Consider the following 11,763-nt stretch of genomic DNA (forward strand, 5'->3'; position numbering starts at 1 on the left):
TGGAGACCCCTCTTTATAAAAATAATTTAATAATTGCCAGGCATGGTGGTATGCAGCTGTGGTACCTGCTACTTGGGGGATTGAGGGGGAGTCAAAGTTGTGCCACTACACTCCAGCATGAATGACAGAGTGAGACCCTGTCTCCACAAAAAAAAAAAAAAAAAAAAGCCATTCATTTCAGGCATGTTAAGTATATTCTCATTGTTATGTAAAAGACTTCTAGACACTTTACATCTTGTAAAACTAAAACTCAATACCCATTAAATAACAACTGCTCATTTTACCCTCTCTCTCACCCCTGACAGACAAACCTTCCACTTTCTGTTTTATGATTTGACTACTTAAGATATCCATAATTTTGTTACTGGATTAATTCAAGTGACATAATATTCTCAATGTTCATCTTAAAATGTGACAAGATTGTTCTTTTTAAGATGGAATAATATTCCATTGTATGTATATGTTACATATTTTGATGTGTTTATATATCAAGAGACATCTGGGTTGCTTCAACCTTTTGGCTTTTGTGAATACTGGTGCAATAAACATGGATTTTCAAATATGTCTTCCAGGTCCTGTGTTGCTTTTCTTTTTTTCTAGAGATGGATTCTCACTCTGTCACCCAGGCTGAAGTGCAGTGGTGTGATATCAGCTCACTGAAACCTCTGCCTCCTGAGTTCAAGCAATTCTGCTTCAGCCTCCCAAGTAGCTGGGATTACAGGTGCCCACCAACACACCCAGCTAATTTTTTGTATTTTTAGTAGAATGGGGTTTATTATGTTGGCCAGGCTGGTCTCAAACTCCTGATCTCAGGTAATCTGCCCACCTTGGCCTCCCAAATTGCTAGGACTACAGGCTTGAGCACCTGGGCCTGGCCTGTGTTACGTATTTTGTAAATAGATATAATAAGTGAGGAACATTTATAACATTTTTAAATAATGGCTGCATCTTTGTTTTCCAGCAACAAGCAACATGGGTTTCATTTTTATTGCAACATCAACAGATTAGGTATTTTAAAAAAAATTTACAGTGGCCATTCTAATGGAAACGAGGTGATTTTGTTTGTCATTGTGTTTTTTTTATTTCTTTACAAATCAGTAATTTTGTGCATTCTTTCAAATGCTTTTTCCCATTTGTGTAGTTTTTTGATGAAAATTTTTTTGTTCATTTTTAAATCAAGTTATTCAACTTTATTGTTTAGTTTTAAGAGTTTTTTATTTATTGTGAACATTAACTTCCTTCACATGAAATTTGCAAATGTTTTCATCCATTCTCTAAGGGATGTTGCTACTTTTGAATTTTCTTTCGATGTACAGAAATTTTGATGTCTAGTGTAGTTAAACTTTTCTTGTATTTGTTGCTTATGCATTTAATGTCGTATCTAAGAAAATGGTGGCAAGACCAATGTCATGTCTTTTTCCTGTATTTTTTCTAATAGATTTATTAGTTTCTTTATGTCTAAGTATTTTGTTTAAAATATATTTTTGTATTGTTCAAGGAAATAAGCCAATTTTATTTTATCAGTGTTGATATTCAGTTTTCAACATCATTTTTTGAAGATACTACTTTTCTCTATTTTGTACTCATAGCAACTTTTTGAAAGACCATTTGATCATATATAGAAGGGTTCATTTCTGAGCTCTCTATTCTGGTCTTTCATCTGTATATCTTTGTGTCAATATCACATTGTTTATGTTAATGTAGCCTTTAACTGTAGGTTGTATTGACATCTGTGAAGAATAAAATTTTTTGACCCCTGAGCAAGAATATATTGAAGAGTGTGTTTTATATTCACATATTTTTGAATTTGCCAATTTACCTTTTGCTTTTAATTCCTAGTGTCATTCAGTTTTTGTTAGAAAACACACAATGTATAATTTTAGTGTTTTTAAATTGATTTGTTGTTGTTTTAAGACAAGATCTTACCAACACCAAGGCTAGAGTGCTGTGGCATAATTTTGGCTCACTATAGCCTCAGCCTCCTGGGTTCAAGTGATTCTTTCACCTCTGCTTTCTGAGCAGCTTGGACTACAGACATGTACTACCATGTCTGGCTAATTGTTTGCTTGTTTGAAGTGTTAGGATCTCATTATGTTGTCCAGGCTGGTCTCAAACTTTTGGCCCTAATGAATCCTCTTACCTAGGTCTCCCAAAGTGTTAGGATTATAGGTAAGAACCACTGCACCCAGTCAGTACTTTTAAATTTAATAAAACTTGGTTTGTGTCCTAACAGATTATACCAGATGCAAATAAGAATATTGTGTATTATCTTGGTTTTGACTGGAGAGTTTTGCATGTGTCTGTGAAGCCTAGTTGGTCTATAATGTGGTTTCCATGTTCATGTTCTCCAGACTTCATGCTGCAAAATAAATCTTCAATGTTGGATGTGGGACCTGGTGGGACATGTTTGTGTCATGGAGGCAAATTTCTCATGAATGGTATGGTACATCCTCTTGGTAACCAAAACTTTACACTCTGATAATTCAAATGAGAGCTGGTTCATTAAAAGAACCTGGATCCTTCACCTCACACTTGGTCTGTTTCATTAACATATAGTATGTCCAATTAATCTTTACCTTCCACCATGATTGTAAGTTTCCTGAGACCCTCACCAGAAGCAGATGCTAGCACACACTTCTTATAGTCTGTCAAACTGTGAGCCACATAAATTATTTTTCTTTAAAAATTATGCACCCAGCTGGGCACGGTGGCTCATGCCTGTAATCCCTGCACTTTGGGAGGCCAAGGTGGGTGGATCATGAGGTCAGGAGATTGAGACCATCCTGGCTAACATGGTGAAACCCCGTCTCTACCAAAAATACAAAAAGCTGGGCATGGTGGCAGGCACCTGCAGTCCCAGCTTCTCGGGAGGCTGAGGCAGGAGAGTGGTGTGAACCTGGGAGGCAGAGCTTGCAGTGAGCTGAGATCACTCTACTGCACTCCAGCCTGGGCGACAGTGAGATTCCGTCAAAAAAAAAAATTATGCACTCGGCTGGGTGTGGTGGCTCACACCTGTAGTCCCAGCACTTTGGGTGGCTGAGGTGGGTGGATCACGAGGTCAGGAGATCAAGACTACCCTGGCTAACACGGTGAAACCCCGTCTCTATTAAAAATATAAAAAAATTAGCTGGGTATGGTGGTGGGCACCTGTAGTCCCAGCTACTTGGGAGGCTGAGGCAGGAAAATGGCGTGAACCTGGGAGTTGGAGCTTGTAGTGAGCTGAGATTGCACCACTGCACTCCAGCCTGGGTGACAGAGCAGGACTCTGTCTCAAAAGAAAAAGAAATTTTGCAGTCTCAAGTATTCCTCTGTATGCAAAATAATATGGTCTATAATGTTGCATAAGTTGTCTGTTTCTCATTTTTTTTTCTGAATTTTCTATTTATTATTGCAAATGGGGTCTTGATGTCTACAATTTTTATGTTGCTATGTAAGTCTTGCTTCACTTTTGTCAATATTTGCTTTATATATTTTGGAGCCCTGATGTTATATACACATATACATGTAGATAGATAAATAATATAGTTACAGATTCCTGGTAAATTAACTCACTTTACCATCATATAATATCATTCTTTGTCTAATGGTAGTACTTGACCTATAGCATATTATGTCTAATATATTTATGACCACCTCACTTAATTGTGGTTACTATTTTTATGATATACACATTTTTTTTCCTTCTGTTACTTTCAGCCTATTTGACTCAATGCTACACTGAGTCTCTTGTAGGCAGTATACTGTATGCTTTTAAAGAAACCACTGAGGCATTCTATAGCTTTTTCTTCATATGTATTTATTTACTTATGTATTTATTTTGAGACAGAGTTTCACTTTTGTTGCCCAGCCTGGAGTGCAATGTCGTGAGCTCACTGCAACCTCCACCTCCCAAGTTCAAGCGATTCTCCTTTGTCAGCCTCCCAAGTAGCTGGGATTACAGGCACCTGTCACCATGCCTGGCTAATTTTTTTTTATTTTAGGTAGAGATGGGATTCCACCATGATGGCCAGTCTCGTCTTAAACTCCTGACCTCAGGTGATCTGCCCGCCTCTGCCTCCCAAAGTGCTGGGATTACAGGCATCACCCACCATGCCTGGCCTCATTTAACTTTAAAATAGGGTCTGAGACTCTGTCAACCAGGCTGATTTGTGTGATTCACTGCTGCCAGAACATCCAAAACTCAGATGATCCTCTCATTTTAGCCTCTCAAACAGCTGGGTTACAAGTATGTGTCATCATAGCCATCTATTGTTTTGTATTTTTTGTAGAGACAGAGTTTTGCCATGTTGTCCAGGCTGGTCTTGAACTCATGGGATCAAGTGGTGAGCCTACCTTGGCCTTCCAAAGTCCTAAGATTACATTTGATTTTATTAAGTAGTATAATTAATTTATATTTACAATGAATAAAGAAATGAAGTTGTCATTAGCAGATTGTTATTGTTTTATGTGTTTCTAGTAGTTATATTAAAGTTTTTATGTACCATCTTTTTTTTTTTTTGAAACTGAGTCTCACTCTATTGCCCATGATGGAGTGCAGTGGTGTAATCTGGGCTCACTGTAACATCCACCAGGCATGGTGGCTCAAGCCTGTGTTCTCAGCACTTTGGGAGGTCGAGGTGGGTGAATCAGAAGGTCAGGAGATCAAGAGCAGCCTGGCCAACATAGTGAAATGCTGTCTCTACTAAAAAATACAAACATTATCTGGGCATGTTGGCAGGTACCTATAATCCCAGCTCCTCAGGAGGCTGAAGCAGGAGAATTGCTTGAACCTAGAAGGTGGAGGTTGCAGTGAGCCAAGGTCACACTGCTGTACTCCAGCCTGGACATCAGAGTGAGACTCCATCTCAAAAAATAAAAAAAAAGTATGTCTTTTGATTGGAAAGGTGATTATATACATTTAAATCATTTTTTGCAACAGAAAAACTTACTGTTATTTTTATTAATTGTTTTATTTGATTCTTGTATCTTTGTCACTCATTTTCTGTGTTTTTTGTGTTTTTTTAAATTTTTGTATTGATATGTTTTCAGTTTCTTATTTTCTTTTGTGTATCTATACAGCTCTTATCTTAGTGGTAACATGGGGGATTACATAAAACCTCTAAAAGATCCAACAATATATTTGAATATGGTAAAAAATTAACTTCAGTTATATACTGAAATTCCTCATCATTACATTTGCCTTCAACTTTGTTACTAATTTTGCTAATTATATTTTTTAATGTTGTATATTTATTAACAGATGCTAACAATAATTCCTATACTTTTATCTTTTAAATTTAGAGAGTAATTAAAAATGTTTTCTGTACCATTATGATAATGTTAAGAAATTCCATTTTTGTGTATGTGGATATCTTTTCCAGAAAGTTATGTATTTTCATAGATTATCTGTTGTTTTCTTGCATTATGTTATTTTCAGTGGAAGAAACTCCTTTTAGCATCTTTGATGTGTATGGTGTATGCAGTGCCAATATACTTTCTCAGGATATGGTTATTTTGGAAGCACTTGTTTTATTTGGTAGTACAATTTTGCTGATGGCATTATTCCATTTGACAGCTTTTAAAAAAAATTATTATAACTTTAGCAATATCACAGTTTTTTTCTGATGTGCAAGAATGTTTTAAATAAATTCACTGGTGCGGGTTGTGGTGGCTCACGCCTATAATTCCAGCACTTTGGGAGACCTAGGCAGGCAGACCACCTGAGGTCAGAAGTTTGAGACCAGCCTGGCTAATATGGTGAAACCCTGTTTGTACTGAAAATACAAAAAATTAGCCAGTCATGGTGGCGCACGCCTGTAATCCCAGCTACTCAGGAGGCTGAGGCAGGAGAATCGCTTGGACCTGGGAGGCAGAGGTTGCAGTGAGCCAAGATTGCATCATTGCACTCCAGCTTGGGCAACAGGAGTGAAATTCTGTCTAAAAAAAAAAATTCCCTGGTTATCTCATGAGACTATGCTTATAAATGGAACATGATTTTTATCTTGCAGCACCCAAAATTCTATTCTTATATGTGATTTTTGAAATTTTGCTTATATGTGTGTTTGTTATAAATATATTTGTGTGTATCTAAGTTTGTTTATTCAGCTTTTTCATGTTTACATCATATTTTGTTTTAATAAATTTTTCAGTTTTTTATATTTTTTATATCCACAATTTTTGTTTTTTTGGTATTTTAGTATTTCTTTTTATTCTCATTTTTCTGATCTTCAGTAGTTGTCTGGGTTTCTTTTTTTTCTTATACAGAGTCTTTTTCTATCACCGAGGCTGGAGTGTAGTGGCGTGATCTCAGCCAGGCTGATCTTGAACTGCTGACCTCAAATGACCCACCCACCTCAGCCTCCTAAAGTGCTGGGTTTACAGGCATCAGCCACCGCACCCAGGCTTTTTAATTTTATTTTTGAGACAGTGTTTCTCTGTTGCCCAGGCAACAGTACAGTGGTACAATCTCCACTCACTGCAACCTTTCCCACCTGGATTCAAGCAATTCTTCTGTGTCAGCCTTACAAGTAGCTGGGATTACAGGCACATGCCACCATGCCCAGCTAATTTTTGTATTTTTAGTAGATACAGGGTTTCACCATGTTGGCCAGGCTGTTCTCAAACTTCTGACCTTATGTGATTTTCCCACCTTGATCTTCCAGTGTGTTGGGATTCCAGGAATGAGCCACCAATACTGGGATGTTCAATTCATTTGGAATTTAAAAAATTACTTTATATACTTTTTTATGGTTGCTTTTGAAAAGTTTATAATTTTTTTGATGGAGCCATGTTCTAATATTTGGTATACATTATAATCTTTGATAGAGATTTGGAAATTAACAAAGCTACCTGTTACAATCTTTATAATATAGCTTTGTCCTGGCATAGTATGAAATCAATTGTCTTGGCTAGAGATTCTGGGAATTTTTCAAACATGTTTTTAGGATGAGTGTTGTCTAAAATTTTGTGTTTATTGTTTAGTTAAATCAGCTTATTTGTATTTCTTCTTAATAGTCAGTAATCACTTGCTACACCCATTCCCTGTTTGCAGTTTCTCTCCTTCTCTATAATTTACCTTTAGACTCAGCAAACTCGAACTGTCATTCCAATGTATATCACCATTTTTTTTTTTTTTAGCATTTTATGTCATGGGACACATTATCTGGTGTCTAAAAAAGCCCCTAGAAGACAGAAATAAAGATGTATGTGCCAATGTTTCTTGTTTTTTAAAAAGGAAACCAGGAGTTGGCAATTTACATTTTTGTGTGTATGTATGAGACAGAGTCTCATTCTGTTACCTAGTCTCGAGTGCAGTGGCATGATCTTGGCTCACTACATTCTCTGCCTCCACAGTTGAAGCAATTCTCCTGCCTCAGCCTCCCAAATAGCTAGGATTACAGGTACCTGTAACCATGCCTGGCTAATTTTTTTGTATTTTAGTAGAGATGGGGTTTTACCATCTCTACCAGAGATGGGTTTTACTGACCAACAGGTCAGGCTGGTCTCAAACTCCTGACCTCAGGTGATCCTCATGCTTTGCCGTCACAAATTGCTGGAATTACGGGCATGAGCTATCATGCCTTGTTGGCAATTTACTTAAAAAAAATTTCTTTTTTGAGATGAAGTCTCGCTCTATCGTCCAGGCCGGAGTGCAGTGGTGCGATCTTGGCTTACTGCAACCTCCATCTCCTGGGTTCAAGAAATTCTCATGCCTCAGCCTCCTGAGCAGTTGGAATTACAGCTGCCCATGACCATGACTGGCTAACTTTTTGTAATTTTAGTAGAGATGGGGTTTCACCATCTTGGCCAGGATGGCCTTGAACTCCTGACCTCAAGTGATTCACCCACATCAGCCTCTGAAAGTGCTGGTATTACAGGCATGAGCCACTGCACCAGGTTGGCAATTTACTGTTAAAGGCACAATGTTATACTGGAGAGCAGGAAGAGCTGTTGCATATAAGTAACAGACTTTTCTTTATCTTCTGTGTGACTGTTTGCATTGTGCTCACCTAGGGACTTTCACACACTTAACTCATTTATAAATTTTTTACAAATGTATTTTGGTCAGTATGTTTTTGTTACTTTTATATGTCCAGGAAGAAATTAGAGCTGGTGGTATTTTGCTATGTCATCTTGCTTATGTAGTTTGTATAATTTTATAGGTTAGATTTGTAAAGTATATTTATCTGAGTCTAGCAATTGAAGTAATGTGTTTTTATTGTTTCTTTCAGTTATGTGTTCTCATTTTGCCCAAGACCTTTGGCCAGAGCAGAACATAAAAGATTCTTTCCAAAAAGTGATACTGAGAAAATTTGAAAAATGTGGACATGGCAATTTACACTTTAAGAAAGGCTGTGAAAGTGTGGATGAGTGTAAGGTACACAAAAGAGGTTATAATGGACTTAACCAATGTTTGACAACTACCCAGAGCAAGATATTTCAATGTGGTAAATATGTGAAAGTCTTTCATCAATTTTCAAATTCAAAGAGACATAAAAGAAGACATATTGAAAAAAAACCTTTGAAATATATAGAAGGTGAAAAAGCTTTTAACCAGTCCTTAACCCATACTACACATAAAAGAATTGATATTGGAGAGAAACCATACAAATATGAAGAATGTGGCAAAGCCTTCAACCAGTCCTCACACCTTACTGCACATAAGATAACTCATAGTAGAGAGAAGCCCTACAAATGTGAAGAATGTGGCAAAGTCTTTAAGTACTTCTCTACCTTTACTACACATAAGAAAATTCATACTGGAGAGAAACCCTACATTTGTGAAGAATGTGGCAAAACTTTTAAGTACCCCTATACCCTTACTACACATAAGATAATCCATACTGGAGAGCAACCCTACAAATGTAAAGAATGTGACAAAGCTTTTAACCATCCTGCAACTCTTTCTTCACATAAGAAAATTCATACTGGAGAGAAACCATACAAATGTGATAAATGTGGCAAAGCCTTTATTTCATCCTCGATCCTTAGTAAACATGAGAAGATTCATACGGGAGAGAAACCCTACAAATGTGAAGAATGTGGCAAAGCCTTCACCCGTTCCTCACACCTTACTATGCATAAGATAATTCATACTGGAGAGAAACCATACAAATGTGAAGAATGTGACAAAACCTTTACATGGTCTGCAGGCCTCCATAAACATAGGAGAACTCATACTGGAGAGAAACCCTACAAATGTGAAGAATGTGGCAAAGCCTATACTACATCCTCAAATCTAACTGAACATAAGACAACTCATACTGGAGAGAAACCTTACAAATGTAAAGAATGTGGCAAAGCTTTTAACTGGTCCTCAGACCTTAATAAACATAAGAGAATTCATATTGGACAGAAACCAAGAACGTGACAAAGCCTTATTTTATTATTATTATTATTTTTTTGAGAGGTAATTTCACTGTTGTTTCCCAGGCTGGAGTGCAATGGCATAATTTTGGCTCACCACAACCTCCACCTCCTGGGTTCAAGTAACTCTCCTTAGTAGCTAGGATTACAGTCCTGCACCACCACACCTGGCTAATTTTGTATTTTTAGTAGAGATGGGGTTTCTGTATGTTGGTCAGGCTGGTCTCAATCTCCTAACCTCAGGTGGTCTGCCTGCTTTGGCCTCCTAAAGTGTTGGGATTACAGGCATGAGCCACGGTGCCTGGCTGACAAAGCTTTTTAAGGAAATTCTCAACCCTTATTACACATAATTCATACTGGACAGAAACCCTATAAGTGTGAAGAATGTGGGAAACCTATAACAAGTTCTCAATTCTTTTATTTTTATTTATTTATTCATTTATTTTTTGAGATGCAGTTTCACTCTTGTGACCCAGGCTGGAGTGCAATGGCATGATCTCAGCTTACTGCAACCTCTGCCTCGTGGGTTCAAGCCATTCTCCTGCCTCAGCCTCTTGAGTAGCTGTGATTACAGGTGCCCACCACCATGCCCAGCTAATTTTTGTATTTTTAGTAGAGATGGGCTTTTGCCATATTTGCCAGGCTGGTCTCAAACTCCTGACCTCAGGTGATCCACTCACCTTGGCTTCCTAAAGTGCTGGGATGACAGGCATGAGCCTCAATTCCCAGCCACAAGCTCTCAATTCTTAAGAGACATGGTGATAATTCATGGTGAAGAGGAACTTTACAAACCTGAAAGATGCGACAGTGCTTTTCCCAACACCTCCAACTTTTCTATGCACTACACCATAGAAATGTGTGAAATGTGACAAAGCCTTTATATAGTTGCCACACTTTATTGTAGGTAAGGTAACTCATACTTCCAAAATACCTACAAGTATGAAGAATGTGGTAAAACTTTTAATCAGTGCTTACACCGTATTTCACAGGAAAGCTATTATCCTTTAGAAAAATTGTACAAATATAAAGAATATGGAAAAGCCATTAATGCCTATCACATCTTACTCAACGTAAGAAGGTTCATAGTTAATAAAAACAAAAGAACAATTACTGTGAAAAAAATCTTTCAGAAAATATAAGCCTTTAAGGTGAAGAAGAGTATTGATTCTGAAGACAAGCATTACAAATATAAAGGGGTTTGTAGTACCTTTGCTTGTATTACAGATCTTATTGCCCGCATTTTGTATTAGAAGGAAACCCTAAAGCGGTTGCCAAGCTTTGTGCAACATCAGGGAATGTATATTGAAAAAGATTCCTGCAAATGTAATGAGTTTGGAAACACTTTTTAGATAAATTATTCATGGCCGGGCACAGTGGCTCATGCCTGTAATCCCAGCACTTCGGAAGTCCAAGGTGGGAGGATCACCTGATGTTGGGAGATTGAGATCAGACTGTCCAACCCAGAGAAACCCAGTCTCTACCAAAAATATAAAATTAGCCATGCATGGTGGCACATGCCTGTAATCCCAGCTACTCAGGAGGCTTGAACACTGGAGGCAGAGGATGTGGTGAGTCAAGATCATTGCACCCCAGCCTGGGCAACAAGAGCGAAACCCTGTCTCCAGAAAAAAAAAAAATTTGTGTGTAACTTCAAAAGCAGATTTTTGGAAGCATTGTAATTACATTAAAAGTATACTTGTTCCAGCTGGGTGTGGTGGCTCATGCCTGTAATCCCAAGACTTTGGGAGGCCAAGGCAGGTGGATCACGAGGTCAGGAGTTCAAGACCATCTTGGCCAAGATGGTGAAACCCTGTCTGTACTAAAAATACAAAAATTAGCCGTGCGTGGTGGTGGGCGCCTATAATCCCAGCTACTTGAGAGGCTGAGGCAGAGAATTGGAATTGCTTGAACCTGGGAGGCGGAGGTTGCAGTGAGTCGAGGTCGCACCGTTGTCCAGCCTGGGTGACAGAGCAAGACTCCGTCTCAAAAGAAAAAAGTATATTTGTTTCCTTAAAAAAATTTTTCCGAAAAGTGAATAATGACGTAATACAGCTTTCAAATTACTTTATGCTGTTATTTTATTACTTTATTCACATGTGAAAGCATGTGTTCAATTTTTGCTGCATCAGAGATATTAGAGATAGTTTTTTATTGGGCATTTATGACCTTTTCTATAAAAGTAAAGACATTAAAATGTTAGATGCATGATGAAAATATAAGTGGAGAGACTCTTTGTAGTTAAACTATATTAAGTAATGTATAAGGTAGGTGTTCAGAGTAATACTTTTCTACATTATAGTGAGAAATTATTATAGATAAAAGTATATTTAAATTCGTGTATTTTACTTATTGTACTTTTATGTAATAAAATGCAGTACGTTTAAAAATTGTTAGATTATGTGTGAATTTAATTTTATG

At 37.5% G+C, this 11,763-nt stretch overlaps 1 protein-coding gene across 9 annotated transcripts in view; it reads left to right on the top strand.

Annotated features, from left to right (window-relative positions):
- LOC129020576 (zinc finger protein 486) overlaps window positions 1–10,469 on the top strand; it is a 30,012-nt gene extending 19,543 nt beyond the window's left edge. For 4 of the 9 annotated variants that reach the window (XM_063658835.1, XM_063658830.1, XM_063658831.1 and 1 more), the window contains 3 exons: window positions 2,352–2,438; window positions 4,269–4,322; window positions 8,211–10,469. In XM_063658835.1, coding sequence (XP_063514905.1) covers window positions 2,352–2,438; window positions 4,269–4,322; window positions 8,211–9,349 — 1,280 coding nt within the window. In that variant the 3' untranslated portion in view covers window positions 9,350–10,469. The remainder of the gene's footprint in view (window positions 1–2,351; window positions 2,439–4,268; window positions 4,323–8,210) is intronic. The other 5 variants (XM_063658833.1, XM_063658832.1, XM_054465141.2 and 2 more) reach the window with 3 other exon arrangements.
- Window positions 10,470–11,763: the final 1,294 nt, after the last annotated feature.

This window comes from Pongo pygmaeus, chromosome 20 (assembly GCF_028885625.2).
Source record: "Pongo pygmaeus isolate AG05252 chromosome 20, NHGRI_mPonPyg2-v2.0_pri, whole genome shotgun sequence".
NCBI classification, from domain to species: domain Eukaryota; kingdom Metazoa; phylum Chordata; class Mammalia; order Primates; family Hominidae; genus Pongo; species Pongo pygmaeus.